Here is a 16,699-nt window from a genome sequence, read left to right as displayed (position 1 = left end):
GTAAGTGTTGGGGCTAAATTTGAACCAAGCAGAATTGCTCTAGAGCAGTATTTCTTAATCTTTCTTTCACTCTCGTCCCTCTTCCAGGTAGCTCTTTAGACTTGTTTTTTCCCTAATCATCACCCTCCAATGTAATTTTAATACCATAGTTATACTGTATATCTGTTTACGTACTGTGGCACTTTAAAATGTAAACCTCCACCCTCTCAACAATTTTGGCCCCCTTGGGAGCGATATTGTTCCCGTTCATAATTCATACTCTTGTGCCTGCATTTTTTTAAATCGTGGTAAAATATACATAAAAAATTTGCCATCTTAACCACTTTTAAGTGTACAGTTCAGTAGTGTTAAGTGCATTCACATTGTTATTCCTTTAAGATTTTTTATATTTATTTGACAGAGAGAGAGCACAAGCACGGGGCGCAGCAGGCAGGCAGAGGGAGAGGGAGAAGCAGGCTCCCCATGGAGCAAGGAGCCCAATGTGGGGCCCGATCCCAGGACCCCGGGATCATGACCTGAGCCGAAGGCAGCTGTTTAAACAACTGAGCCACCCAGGCGCCCCTGGTGCCTGCACTTTTCAAGCCAATCTTCTATGCATTTTATACAAATTGCACAGAAAGAAACACAAGCTAACATTTCCATTTTAAAGTGTGTGCTCTTGTATAGGGAGCACATTTGTTTTATCCTTTACTATATCTGCCTCAGAATGATGCCTTAGCAAATCAGTTATGAGAGTTCATAGGAGGCCAACTACTCCTGCCCTTTAAAACCCCTTAGTTACAAATACTGCTATATAATTGGCCTACATAGTCTTTTAGCAAATATTCTTTAGTTCTCCTGTTCTCAGGTCCATCAGATATTGCCCCATTGCTTCCTTTTTCCTCTTGCAGGGATGCCAACACCAACTGGGTCTAGAGGCTATTGGTAGTTTGTCCCTACCTACTTGTTTTTGGGGGTTCGTAGGGATACAATATTACATGGTTTTGTCATAAATGTTCTACGGATTTCAAACTTTGCTATCTAGTTTTTTTTTTTTTTAAGATTTTATTTATTTGAGAGAGAGAATGAGAGATAGAGAGCATGAGAGGGAAGAGGGTCAGAGGGAGAAGCAGACTCCCCGCTGAGCAGGGAGCCCGATGCGGGACCCGATCCTGGGACTCCAGGATCATGACCTGAGCCAAAGGCAGTCGCTTAACCAACTGAGCCACCCAGGCGCCCTAGTTTTTTTTTTTTTTTAAGAGTTTATTTATTTATTTGTCAGAGAAAGAGCACAAGCAGGGGGAGTGGCAGGCAGAGGGAGAAGCAGGCTCCTCACTGAGCAAGGAGCCCAATGTGGGACTTGATCCCAGGACGCTGGGATCATGACTTGAGCCAAAGGCAGACACTTAACCGACTGAGCCACCCAGGCGTGCCTAGTTGTTTTTATGTGAGGATTCAAAGAGACCAAAAATGATGCTGTTGTCTTTACCACCACCATCTTCCCACAACTTACTCCTCCTCCCAATCTCTTCCTCCTCGTACTAGCTTTTGAATCCTTGTGACTTACTTAGGCTTATCATCTTTTAAATACTGCTTAAGAGTAGCTGGTACCCCTTTATAACATTTGCTCTCTTTGTTGTTATGGTCGTTGTTAACTACAAGAATCAAACGTTTTTGAAAGACACCATTTTGATAAGTCAAGTTTTAAACCTATCCTTTTAAACCTATCATAAGACTGCCTTAAAGAGATTGTTTTTGCTCTTCAGCAAAAAAAATTCTCAGGATGGTGAGAAGCCAAGACAGTTTCACCAAACCAAATTCTGCACCAAAGAGTACAGAATAAAAATATTAATAAACAAATTATATGTTATCAAGTCAATTCGAAGAACAATCACATTATAGTGACGGATACATGGCAGGCACTCAGACTTTTGTTGAATGAATGACCCAGGAAAAGCCAAAGTCGGTTGTCTCCATTTCTGAAATGTACTAGTAATCTTTTTTTACCTTATTCTCTGGAAAGAACTATTTCCTAAATCTGACTCAACCCATGTTTCAAATAAATGAAAAATAAACTATTGTTTTGGAATTTTTTGTAAGCTCTTCTTCATTTACCAAATCTGACTGGGATCCAACAACAAAGTATCCCTTCTGGAAGTTTAACCCTATCTTCATGCTATACTACTTTTTAAAAGATTAAACCATAATTTAATAAACAGCATGATGGTGCTGGTTGGATTATTTCCCCTAATAATAAAATGTTACCCATCAAAACTGACTCATTAGCTATACAAATATCAAAACTGATTTTCCTGTAAAATATAAAATGGACAAGAGATCTACCAAAATCATTAAATGTGACAAAACACTAATGTATCACCCAAAGTCTAGTTTACCTGATAACTGCTTACTATTTCTTTCCACAATTCCAATATATAAACATTTTTGGACTCCGCACAAAAACCTTGCACTGGGATATTATTACATACCGGATTACAAACCAGATACTATGATTACTAGTATTAGTGTTCTAGCAATCCATTTCTTTCTCTTCCTCTCTGTCACACACGCACACTCGCACACTTAAGTCTCCAAATAACTGCCCCTGCCCGTCCAAGTGTATTTTTGTTTCTTTTACGACCTTTGAGATAATCGAAAAAGAGTAACATAAGGTATCATAAATATGAATCATCAGCTATGTCAAAAAGTCTAGGCGTTGGGGGTGGAGTGGGATGCAGGTCCTGATAAGGGAAAGTAAACAAGGTGACTCAACTGCGGAGGCACTTATTGTTCGTACGTGGGTCTGCTGCGTTCAGAGGGGGATGGGGGGACTCAGAACACCCGCTCCGGCTTTGCTGCCTCTATAAGCTCCCTGGGCAGGAAAGGAAAGAACTCACTAAAACGATCCTCCCCAGGACTTAATTTCAGAATCGCGGAAGGCCCTGCCCCGCGGCAGAGCTGTCAGAACCGCCCCGATTCCCGCGGCTCTGCCCACAGAAACGAAACCTACATCTTCGCCCCCATTCAGATCATCAGGATATCCTCAAACCTCCTCCCCTCCCTCCACCGTTCATCTTGCAGACAACGAGCAGAAAGAGGAGGCTGGGGAGCCCTGTTCCAGGATGGAGGGAGGGCCGCAGGGCCCCGGGTTCTCGGCCTGCTAAGCAGCTGCCCCCTCGCTCACCCACCTGATGCTCTTTCACCACTTCACTGAGGCAGGGATACCGCTCCGAGATCCATCGGTAAAACTTGGGGACTCCCATTTCGACCGTCAACGCTAATTGCAGTCAGGGCCAAAGCGAAACCAAACGCCCCGCCGGGGCCTAAGCCGCTGCCTCCGGCCGTCGCTCCGCGGATGACAACACACCGCCCGCCCGACCATAGAGAGCACTCGCCGGGCCTAGAGCGGCCGATTAGAGGCCGCATCCCCGGGGCGGGGCTCTAATCCCGGCTCTAGCTCCCCGGTGGTAATGTTTAAGGGCGGAGTGGCGTGTTGGTGCGTTACATTTAGTTCTGGAAGTGTTTGTTGACAGAGCTGTGCTTTGTAAGTAGACGTGGGAGTGGTGTGAAAACCTCACGAGCCTGCTGGAAGAGTTTTGGAACACTGGTATTTGTCCTGCTTCTGTGTCCTGGAATTACTAATCTCAGTATTTTTCAACACAGATTTGGAAAGATCTGGTGACTTATTTGGTTTAGTTTGTTTTGTTTGGGGAGGGGGAGGTTTTTTCCTGAGGAATATAACCCTATATCAAACTTCTTTTAAAAACTTTTTTTGCCAGATTATTTGTTGGAAAAAATGTTCTAATTCCCCTCCACCCCCACCCAGCTTCCTCCTTAAACCAACATTAGGCTTCCCGAGGAAATGGCGTACGTTTCACATTCATGTCTCTTGGTTTTCATGTTTTCCCCCATCACACTCTAAACCGTGCGGGAAAGCATAATTCTATCAAGAGATTTTAAGTAAAATTCTGTTATAATTTTTCCATTTATTTGAATGTAATAACCTCATAATTTTGTAAATATTGTGAATTATTTTAAATCATCAGCAAGAAAACTTCCAAAAAATGAACATTAAAATATCTTTAATTTTAAAATTTATGAAATTTTAAGTGTCTTCTAAGACCACTAGATTCTGTATTCTGGCAAACTCAGTATGACAGGATCTTTAAAATTACATTGAGTTTTCATATTCATGCTCCTTGGTTTATGTTTTTTTCCTGTTACATTTTCAACCATACAAAAAAGAGTTTTAAGTGAACTTGATGTGTGCTTTATATCTGTTTTATTAGACTAGACAGTTCCTAGAGGGCAGGGCAGGTAGCTCTGTTCAGGAATCTAGCATAATGCTTTGCCTACAGCATTTATTCAGTGTAATTTTTTGTTCAAATGAATCCTTTTGCTAGCTAGTACTTAAAAGAAAATCAATAAAAGTTATAAAATGAAATTAGGCTGGCTTGTTTCTTGCAAATACATCTTTTAGAGCATAAAAACATAAGATGTTCCATTTCTTCAGTTATAATGAACAATATATATTAAGAAAGCAGGTTAGGGGCACCTGGGTGGCTCAGTCAGTGAAGCATCTGCCTTTGGCTCAGGTCACGATCCTAGGATGGAGCCCCAAGTTAAGCTCCCTGCTCTGTGGGGAGTCTGCTTCTCCCTCTTCCTCTGCCCCCCTCCCCACTTGTGCTCTCTCTCAAATAAATAATCTTAAAAAAAAAAGTTTATTTCTTAACAACAACATATATTATCTTAAATATTATTAACATAAGGGAGTTAATACCAGTTGCTCCGAGAACATAAACTTATGCTGTACTTTGGAACTGAATATACAATCACAGTTAATACCAAATGCATTAATTTTAGATTATTAGCATATTCTTTGAAGTAATTTCATTTCACATATATGGGGTCCAACCAAGGTACATTTGGCACAGTAAGTTTTCATCAGTAGCTTCTTGTATAAGGTAATGCACATGTCCTTCAATAGATAGTGGCAGCCCTGTCACTCTATTTCGGGTCTTTATTACACCTTGCAGTCGCTGCTCGATGTCAAGAACATGGGTCTTGGCCTAATAAGAAGAAATTGAAAATCGTAAGTGCTAAGAACCTAATAATACCTGGATGTTGATAATTTGAAATTACTACTTTTCTGGTGTTTGACAAATGTTTATGTCATTTTATGAATCATTACCCCCTTTTTAGGAGCAAAAGCAGGCAAAAGAGAAGAAATGAAACAAATGAAATAACTTGAGATACTGATTTTGAGGCTTGGCAATGTTGATTTAGCATCAACTGCATGGACATTTTTCTGGAATATGTGAAATACTAGGGACTCTCTTCCACATTACAATTCTAGAAAAATAATAATTTAAAAAATTTACCCCAAAATGTTAGGACTTAAACATTTGAATGTTCTAATAATAGCAACAGTACTCTAAATGCCTAATATTTAGATTATGTTACTATGTGCAAATGGAGCTCTAAGCTACTTGTAATGAAAGGTACACATTTCTCTCAATAAGAAAGCTTATAAAAATGCAAAAGTGAGAATGTTGTATAAGAGTAACAATCCTCAATCTATTCTCACTTAATAAAAATGATTATCTGCAAACTTTGAAACTTCAACTAATGTTAGTAAGGAGTGAATTGCTATATATTAAAGTTGAGACCTGCAGGCAATCTATGTTCCAAGTTTTTCCCACTATATCTCATAACTGCAAACTGTCTATAATTAAGTGTGTCTTGAACTTTATTACACAAATGATAATGTTAACATTAGTAAAGACAATAAAGAAAACTTATTGGCACTTTCATACTAAAGAACTACATTTCAGGGGCACCTGGGTGGCTCCATTGGTTAAGCATCCGACTATTGACATTGGCTCAGGTCATGATCTCAGGGTTGTGAGATTTGAGCCACACATCAGGCTCAGTGGGCGTGGAGCTTGCTCAAGATTCTCTGTCTCCCTCTCCCTCTGCCCCTTCCCCTCCCTCCCTCTCTAAAAAAATTAAAAAAGTAACTAGATTTAGGAGTTCAATGGCCAGTCACCGACAGTATTTAGAATCAATTCTCATTGACAGAGACATATTATGTCAGCTCATATCACGCTACACTTTCTACTAACCTTTTCATTGACAACCTCCCCAGTTTCATTCAGTGGTGCTTTGGAATGCCCTTTCACTGGTTTACTCCATTCCACAAGAGGATCATGTAGAAAAGTTTTTAAGACACTACAATGCAAACAAATATGATGAGACAATGTTATCTCTGTAAAAAGAAGTGCCACTATAGTCAACATTTAGGTGAAAAATAAGTGAAGGATGAGAAGCTAATGGTAATATTCTTTTAACACACATTAGTACTGCATCAGTAAGACATGTGAACTTACTGTTTTAGACTGAGGGGTTGAAAAGAAAAGAGGGAAGACAGAGGGGGATCTGAGGTGTCCTTGGAGAGTAGAGTAAGATGAGTTCTGTGTGCCATTTCTAAATGCATACTGTGCACTTCAAATACAACTACCTATGGAAAAACCTACTCAGGCACCTCAAATTCAGTATTTCCAAAACAAAACTCATTACCCCTTTCCCAAACTATTTTGCCTGTGTTCCCCAAATCAGTAAAGAACATTATTCACTCATTTGTCCTAAACAAAAGTCTAGGAATCATCCTTGCCTCTCCTTCCTCTTAACACTCAATTCTACCTCCTAAATCCCTTTAGAGTCTACTTGCCTTCATCTCTACTGTCACTACCTCATCCAATGCACCATCATTTCTTCCTGAGTTACTCAAACAGTCCTCTAACTAGTTTTCTGGCCTCTACCCCAGACTGCAACTGTAATTTTTCTACAGTGCAAAATCTGATGAATTTCATTTCTTCTTTTTAAATTTGCTTCTTACCCCAACCCCCAATGACTTCTGATTGTTTTCACAGCAAGATTTAAACGGGTAAACCAGCCCCATGTGGACTTTTCATAATCTAGCCCTGCTCATCTGTGCCATCATCACAGCACCATCTACTTGAAGTGTACCCTCTAGAAAACAGAATTACATTTTTTAGGCAGTCCAGGCCTTCACTTGCCTTGATATTTCTATCATCAGAACATTCTCTTCCCCTTTGTGTGGTCAATTCCATTTATCATTAAGGTTTCAGCTACTTCCTTCAGAAATTATTTCCTGACTTCCCCAGATTGGATAGGGGCTCTTAGTGTTTCACAAGAGGCTGTACTTCCTCTTGCAGAGAATTTGCCTTTTCCTATGTCTAATTAACCAGTACGTTCTACCAAAATGCCTGGTAGAGAGCTTTAAAGAAAGAAGGTGGATAAATGAGCTTTAAAAGTCCTTTTAAAAAACTACATCCTGTAGCTAACATCATATTTAATGGTGAAAGACTGACTTCTATACCCCTAAAATCAGGAATGAGACAAAGATGTAGATTTCTCACCTTGTCTATCTGACATTTATTTAGCTAGGGGCAATTGGCAAGAAAAAAAAAAAGCATGAGATCGGAAAGGAAAAAACAAAACTAGCTGCAGATGTTGGAGAGAGAAAAATCTTAAGGTATCTACAAAAATAAGTATTAGAACTAATGAGTTCAGCAGTGTTTGCAAAATATGAGATAAATATACAAATATCAGTTGTATTTCTAAACTAACAATGAATAGTGCAAAAATGAAATAAAAAATTCCATTTGGAATAGCATTTTAAAAAGCACATTTTTGAAAAATACAAAACCTGGGAACGGCTGGGTGGCTCAGTCAGTTAAGTGCCTGCCTTCGGCTCAGGTCATGATCCCAGGGTCTTGGGATCAAGTCCCACACTGGGATCCTTGCTCAGTGAGGAGCCTGCTTCTCCCTTTGCCTGCCACTCCCCCTGCCTGTGCTCTCAGTCTCTCTTGACAAATAAAATCTTAAAAAAAACAAGTGTGATTTAAAAAATAAATAAATAAACCCACAAGACTTGAAAACTAAAAATCATAAAACATTATTGAAAGAAATTAAAAAATTAAATAAATGAGAAGACATCCCATGTTCATAGTTCATAAGACTTAATATTTTTAAAATGACAATATTCCCCAAACTGATTGAAAACTCAATGCCATTCCTATCAAAATCCAGGCTCGACTTTTTGCATAAGTTAATAAGATGATCTTAAAATTCCTATGGAGATGCAAAGAACCCATAATAGCCAAACAATCTTGAAAGAGAAAAAAAAAGCTGGAGCACACACACTTCCTAATTTCAAAATTTACTACAAAGCTACAGTAATCAAGACAATTTGTAGTAGGAATATGGTTAGATATAAAGATCAATGGAATAAAATTGAGAGTCCAGAAATAAACTCTTGAATATATGCCAAGACAATTAAGTGGAGAATAATATTTTCAAAAAATAGTGCTAGGAAAACTGGATATGCACATTCAAAGGAATAAATATGGACCCTCTACCTCACACTAGAAACACAAAATAACTGAAAATGATCAAAGACCTAGTAAATATGAGGTAAAACTATAAAATGCTTAGAAGAAAACAGAGGTGTAACTGTTCATGATTTGGATTATGCAATAGTTTCTTAAATGACACCAAAAGCACAAATAACAACAAAAATAGATAAACTGAACTTCATCAAAAGTAAAAACTTATATGCTAAAAAGGACATCATCAAGAAAGTAAAGACAACCCACATATAGAGAAAAATATTTGCAGATTATGTATGTCTTAAGGATCTAATATCCAAAATATGTAAAGAATTCTTACAACTCAACAATAAAAAAAATCCAATTTAAAAATGGGAAAAGTATTTGAATAGATATTTATCCAAAGAAGATACACAACTGACCAATAAGCACATGAAAAGATGTTCAACATCACTGGTCATTGAGGAAATGCAAGTCAAAACCATAAGGAGATACCACCCACTAGGATGGGTAAAGTAAAAAAGATAAATAACAAGTGTTGGTAAGAATGTGGAGAAATTGGAACCTTCATACATTGCCAGTGGAAGTGTAAAGTGTCACAACTGCTTTGGAAAACAGTTTGAAAGTTCCTCAAAATGTTAAGCTTAGAGTTCACATGTGACCCAGCTACTCTACACCCAGGTATACCCAAGAAAACTGAAAACATATACCCACATTTGTGTACATAAATGTTCACAGCCAGACTTTTCACAGTAGCCAAAAGATGTAAACAATCCAAATGTCCATTAACTGATGAATGGACAAAGAAAATGTAGTATACAGGAGTGCCTGGGTGGCTCAGATGGTTAAGTGTCTGCCTCTGGCTCAAGTCATGATCCCAGGGTCCTGGGATGGAGCCCCATGTTGGGCTCCTGGCTCAGTGGGGAGCCTGCTTATCCCTCTCCCTCTGCCTCCCCTCTGCTCTCTCTCTGTATCTCTGTCTCAAATAAATAAATAAAATCTTAAAAAAAACAAACAAACCCAAAATGTGGTATACAATGGAATATTAGGCAATAAAAAAGAATGAATTACTGATATATGCTATAACATGGATAAACCCTGAAAATATCACATTAAGGGAAAGAAGACAGACATAAAATGCCATATGTTGTACGATTTTATTTATATATGAAATGCCCAGAATAAGCTGATCCATTGAGACAGAAAGTACATTAGTGGTTGCTAGAAGATGGCAGGGGAGTAGGGATGGAGAGTGACTGCTAATTTATTTTGGGAGTGATGAAATGTTTTAGAATTATATAGCAGTGATGGCTGCACAATCTTGGGAATACACTAAAAACAACTGAAATGCACACTCTGAAAGAGTGAATTTTACAGTATGTAAATTACATCTTTTAAAAAACTGAGATATAATGGATATATATTAGTTTTAGGAGTACATGATTGGATATTTGTATATATATTGCAGAAGGATCACCACAATCTAGTTAATATCCATCACCATAAAAATTTCAAATTTTTTTCTTGCGATGAGAACTTTTAATATGTATTCTCTTAGCAACTTTCAAATACACAATACAGTATTATTAACTATGTTCACCATAGTTAATATTCCCATGACTTATTTATTTCATAACTGAAAGTTTGTACCTTCATCCATTTTGCCCATCCCTACCCCCAACCTCTGGCCACCACCGTTTTCTGTATCTATTGGCTCAGGTTTTGTTTTTTCTTTTTCTTTTTTATTTTAATTCCAGTTACTTAATACACAGTGTTATATTAGTTTCAGGTGTACAATATAGTGATTCAACAGTTCCATACATCACCCTGTGCACATCATGACAAGTGTACTCCCTAATCCCTATCACCTACTTAACCCATCCCCCCCAACCCTCACCTTTGGTAACCATCAGATTGCTCTCTATAATAAGAGTTTGTTTCTTGTTTTGTCTCTCTCTCTTATTTTTTCCCTTTCCTTGTTTGTTTCTTAAATTCTACATATGAATGAAGTCATATGGTATTTTTCTTTCTCTGACTTATTTCACTTAGCATTATACTCTTCTAGCTCCATCCACGTCATTGCAAATGGCAAAATTTCATTTTTATGGATAAATAATATTCCATTGTGTGTATATTCCACATCGTCTTTATCCATTCATCTGTTGATGGACACCTGGGCTGCTTCCATATCTTGGCTATTGTAAATAATGCTGCTATAAACATCAGGGTACATGTATCCCTTTGGATTAGTGTTCTTTTATTCTTTTGGTAAATACCCAGTAATGCGATTGCCAGAACTGATCATAAGGTAGTTCTATTTTTTTAAGACTCTACATACAAGTGATCTCACACGGTATTTGTCTTTCTCTGTAGGACTTATTTCACTTATGAATAAATGCCCTCAAGGTCTATCTATGTTGTTGCAAATGGCAAAATTTCCTTTTTTATGGCTGAATATTATCACAGTGTGTGTATATTCATCCATCAATGGACACTCAGGTTGCTTCCATGTCTTAGCTATTGTAAATAATGTTGCAATGAACTGTAAGTTATTCCTTAAAATAAAGCTATTATTTAAAAAGATCTACTTCAATGCAAAGTGGCTTCTAGTATTAAAAAACATATTTAGGAACCAATAATTACATTCAAGATTACTGTTAAATTGTTTACAAAACATAGGTAATTACCTCATTAAAGGCTCTCTCTGATCTCGCATCAGCCTCATTGTAACTTCACAAGCCCTTCGAAAAAGACCTTCTGTTCCCATAGGACCCATTCCATTAACCATATTATGAGTCAGTCGAAATGGAACAATTTCTGGAACTTCAAAGGTTTCTCCCTTAAAACAATGCATTTTATTAAAAAGTAACAATGTTAAAATTTTAAATCTTTATGCAAAAAAATTAGATCTTCATGTCTAGACTCTAAAAGTGCAAAGATACCCTCAAAATATTTATATTTTTAACTACATTAAAGGCCTCTATCATGAAGGAGCCATTTAACTCTACCTCTGATCTAGAGGATGGATGCTCACCAGTCATTGAATTACAATAGTGAATATTACTATAGAGAAATTTTTATGCATTCAAAATTTAGTCTCATATTAACTTCCTTACTGCTCTTCTTGAATAATATAAAATAAAAACAAATATTCTTATATTTTTCTTTTTTAAGACTTTCACTTTAAAGCAGGAAAGGAAAGAAACAGTCAAATGTTAGATGCTCATATCCCTCAGACAGAATATGTTAACATATAATGAAGTCCAGTTCATTTATTTTCTGCCATTCTCAACCTGCCTTCCATAAGGCCTTTTTATCCCCAAACTCACTGAGTTTCCCTAAATTCCTTTCTTGTATGATTTAATATATACTAGTGGTTTATCTGATTTGATCTCATGTATATCTGTGACCTTTCTTGGTTTCCTGTGACAGCAGAAGGTAATCCACAGAGAATGGGGATGAAGAAAATAGGGAGTTAGCCTACTTGTCTGCCTTCTAGGATCATAACATTGGAAAATTAGACGGGGCTTTAGGGAGAGTCCAACCACCTGAATTTATCCCAGGCCCCACTCTGAACCTACAGAATCTCCTAGGATGTCTGCTAGATATCTGTGTATTTTGTTTAAATTCTTAGATTATTCTGATACACTGCCAGGTCTGTTTTGTCTAAAACTGAGTCTCAGTAAAATGAACTGATCTGTTCATGTTCCCATAACTAAGAACTTAGTCAGAACTTGAACCTTTGGATTTCAAGTTCAGTGCTGATTTTACTGTATCACTATTGTGAGTTCTCTTCATCCTAAGTTGCTTTGCTGAGGACTGAGGGATTCACCAATCAAAACCAGTCAACAAACTCTCAGTGTGACTCAACTGTGACTATAACTACAACCAATGGGTATGTCTAGGAAAAACAGCTGTTGAGGAAAGGAAACTGGGAGTAAACATACAATTACTAGAGTAAGTCACATCATTTACCTTATTGAAGAGACAGTTGAAATCCACATGTACACATTCACCAGTCAAAGAATCAAAGAGAATGTTTTCACCATGACGGTCTCCAAGCCCCAGAATATAACCAACCATTGACATAACCGCTGTGGAACGACAGTATGCTGATCTGCTACTGTACCTAAAGAAAACACAATGCTCATCAAATATCCTTATGCCACATGAGGCAACATAAATCTAAAATATTTTTTAAAACATTAACCATAACAATGTATTATCTTCTTGGTAACTTACCATGATGTAGGATCAGGGAATGTCCTCAGAAACCACTCGTGAAAAACAGGAGGATGCCTGGGTAGGAGAAATTCTCGGAATACTTTGAGTTTTTCAGACAAAGCTGCGGCTTTTGGTAACATACACTGGCGAAGTTCTTTTCCTGTCATATAAACTCCTGCAAGGTGGAGTGGTTTCCATTAACCACACAAGCCAAATAAGAAAATGGGTAATTTTTTTTAAAAACATCTATTTTTATTCAAATTGTTTTATAAAAGCAAGAACAAATAGAAAAATTGCAATTATGCATAGGTAAACTTATCTTATTATAATAAAATAACACATTGTTTCCCCATACTTATCCAAAGTGAAGCCTCCTGTTGATGAAAATTAATGTCAACTAAAACTAATGTTGTTGGAATCAACTAATTCCAGAAAATATCACTCAGAATAAATCCAATTTAAAGAGTACCCTTGGAATTATAAAAACGCTGCAGCCCTCACTAAAATTATAGTGATTTCTCTGTTCCTCAGCATGTAGTATAGGTCCACACAGAATCATTATTAAAAAACCTACAGTGGTGTTTTGAAGTAATTTACTCTGTGTGAATGCTAGCCTATAAGCTTCATTGTGTACCTGGTTCTTGAGCTAATCTTGTACAATGCAAATCATCTGGAGAAACAGAAGAACTTTTCCTTCTGATACAATGGTGAGTGTGTTTTAGATGGGTGATACTACTCCAGTCTATTAAGTGCCTTTTAGGCCCACCTTGGTCTCGTGCTTTTTTACACCCGAAGCACAGCCAAAAGTTTTATGAACAAGTTTGAGATTTGAGGTTTTTAGGCTCTAATGTTATATAGTTCCCATATGTTCATGATGTTAAAAAAATTTTTTTAAATATTTTTAAAAATCCAAAAGCAGTAACTAAAACACACACAATATTTTATCTTTCCAATAAAATAGTCAATAGCAAGTTCCTTGGAATAAGAGTCCAATCTTTGAGTTTCAGCTCTGCAACTTATCAGCTTTGTGAACTTGGATAAGTTACTTAACCTCTAGCACTGTACATAAAATAGGGATAATCAGACTTATTAACAATAAACAATAAAGTATATAACATACTTAGCAGAATAATATAGTAATTTATCACTATCACTTACTGTTATGGGTTAAACTGTACCCTCAAAAAAATGTGTTTAAGTCCTAACCCCTGGTACCTGTGAATGTGACCTTGAAAGAGAGGGCTGTTGCCCATGTAATCAGGTTAAGAGGAAGTCATTAGGGTGGGCCCTTATTATAATATGACTAATATATAAAATATTATATAGGAAGAGAAAACAGAGACATATAGACTTAGGGAGAACACTGTGTGATGACAGAGAGGAGAAAGAATGATGTGATCCATCTATAAAACTAAGGCATGTCAAAGATTGCTGGAGACAGAAACTGACAGAAAGGCATGGAAGAGATTCTCCTCTAGAGCTATCAAGAGATCTGGCCCTACTGACACCAAGATTTTGGACTCATAGCCTCCCCAATTGTGAGAGAATACATTTCTGTTGTTTGCAGTACTTTGTTACAGCAGCCCTAGGGAAACAAATACACTTATTTTCTACCTTATTCTGATAACTTGGTCTATTTACTTTTAATGTACCACATCATATGCATTTAAAAATTTTTTTATTTTGAAACAGTTTTAGACTTACAAAAAATTGCATAAATGACACAAAGAATTCCCATATACTCTTCACCCAACTATTCTTAATGTTCATGTCTTTTATAATAATAGCACAATTACCTAAATCAGGAAATTGATAGTTACAATATTATTAACTAACCTTCAGACCTTATTCAAATTTCACCAACTGTCCCACTACTGTCTTTTTTTCTGGGCCAGGATCCAATCCAGGATCCCATATTACATTCAGCTGTCATGTCTCCTTAATGTCCTCAAATCTGGGAAATTTCTGTCTTTGTCTTTCATTACCTTGACATTTTTTAAGAGTTCTAACCAGTTATATTTTTGTTTCCCCACTGTAAAGTTACTATATTTTTCCCTTTATAATCAGTAAGTATGTTGTGAAGAGATACTTTGAGACCCTACAAATAACCTGCTTCTCATCATACTTTTGCTCATTCATTTCAGGATCCATTGATATTCATTGCCTGCAACAATTATTACTGGGGTACTTGCTAACTGGTGATTTTCTATTTCCATCATTTTCTCTACATTTATTCACTGCAATTCTATTGTAACGAAGAACTGTTCCTACGTCCCTACTTATTTATTATTTATTTATAACAGTGTGGATTCATGTCTATTTATTTTATTCCATGAGTTATAATCTAATACTATATCATTATTTTGTTGCCCAAATTATCCCAGGTCTGGCCAGGTGGAGACTCTAATTCCAATCTAATACTTCCGGCTCTATTTTAGGCTTCCCTTTCCTTTTCTTCCTCACACAGTGAAAAAGGTAGCTCTCATTATCCACATATAGATCTTTATTTGCTAAAGGTAAGTATACACATAAAGTAGTTTCAAAATTGCTAACCAATACCTTTGTGAAAAACAAATTTTCATATACATTCTTATAAGCTACATCAAATTCTTTTGGGATAAAGATATAATTAGGTTAAAGAAGGGATTAGAACATTAGGAAGAAAAACACATAAGTACTTGTGTATATAGAATCTCATTTGACCTAGAAATTCTACTATGGCTTATAAAAAAAAGGTATAATAACATATGTTAATATTAATTATACATATTGGCAGATTTTATAGTCATATTATATATTTATATTTTAAGAATTAATTTTAGTACCCTTTTCCTTATATAGTTTGGTCAGAATAGGTCTCAAGCCGGCAGTGTTGTTAACCCATTCAATAATCCCACATTCATCATTCAGGGGAATAACTGCATATGTTCGGATATGAAGTTCTCTTCTACGAGATTCTGCATCTTTTCTTAAGCACTATTAAAAAAAAACACACATAAACTTAAAAATTCAAAATTTCCAAATATATGTCAAATATATCTAAAGATTATTCATTTCATAGCAAAAGAAACTCTGTGAAAGTTTACTATGTGGTATAGATGAATAATTCTTCAGAATGGTAGGAAAGGAAGCTACTGGGATAGTATCTATAGTCTTTTTCCAAATCATTAAAAAAGCCTTGGGCAAGTCCCTCGTTTTAATTATTCACTGTTAATGTAATATTGTGTTCAAAATATTGTACCTGTATATTTAACAATGACAAAATGTTATTTATTTAAATGTTTTATTTATTTATGCATGAGTCAGAGAGAGAGAGAGAGAGAGGCAGAGGCAGAGGGAGAAGCAGGCTCCCCGCCTAGCAGGGAGCCCGATGCGGGGCTTGATCCCAGGACCCCGGGATCATGACCTGAGCCGAAGGCAGACGCCCAACCATCTGAGCCACCCAGGTGCCCGACAAAATGTTCTTTAGTTTTTTATTGCTTTATAGATGTTACTGAAGTATTAAGTCCTTAAGGCACAAAGATTGCTGTTTAATTTTTTTTAAAGATTTTTTATTTATTTATTTGACAGAGAGAGAGACAGCGAGAGAGGGAACACAAGCAGGGGGAGTGGGAGAGGGAGAAGCAGGCCTCCCACTGAGCAGGGAGCCCGATGCCAGGCTCGATCCCAGGGTCCTGGGATCGGGACCTGAGCCAAACGCAGACGCTTAACCGACTAAGCCACCCAGGAGCCCCTAATTTTGATCATCTAAACAAAAAAGTATGAGTTTTATAAAATCCTCAAAATGTCATTTTATTCTTGCAATTTAATATTATGGCTTCGTTTGAAAAACTGTCTCCTAGCAGAAGAAAGCTTTTTACATCTCATCGGATTAATTCTGAATTATTCTAGGTAAGGATAAACAGTATTTTGTATAATTCTGAAACTATATGAAATAAACTAAGCACACAACTATGACTGCAACCTGTCCAATTCAAAAGCACAATCACTAACCAAAGACATATTTTAAACTTTAGGAATAAACAGGCTACATAAATGTCAGCCAAACAGTACAGCATTAGAACAACATGTAAAGATCAGTT

General features: G+C 36.8%; 2 protein-coding genes across 8 annotated transcripts in view; both read right to left on the bottom strand.

The window, feature by feature from the left end:
- XRN1 (5'-3' exoribonuclease 1) overlaps positions 1-3,353 on the bottom strand; it is a 110,272-nt gene extending 106,919 nt beyond the window's left edge. For all 3 annotated transcript variants that reach the window (XM_028099120.2, XM_028099121.2, XM_028099122.2), the window contains exon 1: positions 3,168-3,353. In XM_028099120.2, the coding sequence (XP_027954921.1) occupies positions 3,168-3,242 (75 nt within the window). In that variant the 5' untranslated portion in view covers positions 3,243-3,353. The remainder of the gene's footprint in view (positions 1-3,167) is intronic.
- A 691-nt stretch (positions 3,354-4,044) lies between these two features.
- Positions 4,045-16,699, bottom strand: part of ATR (ATR checkpoint kinase) — a 95,613-nt gene continuing 82,958 nt past the window's right edge. For 3 of the 5 annotated variants that reach the window (XM_028099167.2, XM_088025914.1, XM_028099168.2), the window contains 6 exons: positions 15,443-15,593; positions 12,636-12,792; positions 12,369-12,522; positions 11,081-11,232; positions 6,105-6,210; positions 4,045-5,048 (listed from right to left, as the gene is read on the bottom strand). In XM_028099167.2, the coding sequence (XP_027954968.2) occupies positions 4,875-5,048; positions 6,105-6,210; positions 11,081-11,232; positions 12,369-12,522; positions 12,636-12,792; positions 15,443-15,593 (894 nt within the window). In that variant the 3' untranslated portion in view covers positions 4,045-4,874. Of the gene's footprint in view, positions 5,049-6,104; positions 6,211-11,080; positions 11,233-12,368; positions 12,523-12,635; positions 12,793-15,442; positions 15,594-16,699 lie in introns of those variants that run through there. The other 2 variants (XR_015768822.1, XR_015768823.1) reach the window with 2 other exon arrangements.

Source organism: Eumetopias jubatus, unplaced genomic scaffold (genome assembly GCF_037043125.1).
Source record: "Eumetopias jubatus isolate StellerSeaLion01/CBP00866 unplaced genomic scaffold, mEumJub1_p1.0 scaffold_1, whole genome shotgun sequence".
Taxonomy (NCBI): Eukaryota; Metazoa; Chordata; class Mammalia; order Carnivora; family Otariidae; genus Eumetopias; species Eumetopias jubatus.
This window is presented reverse-complemented; position numbering and strand designations above follow the sequence as displayed.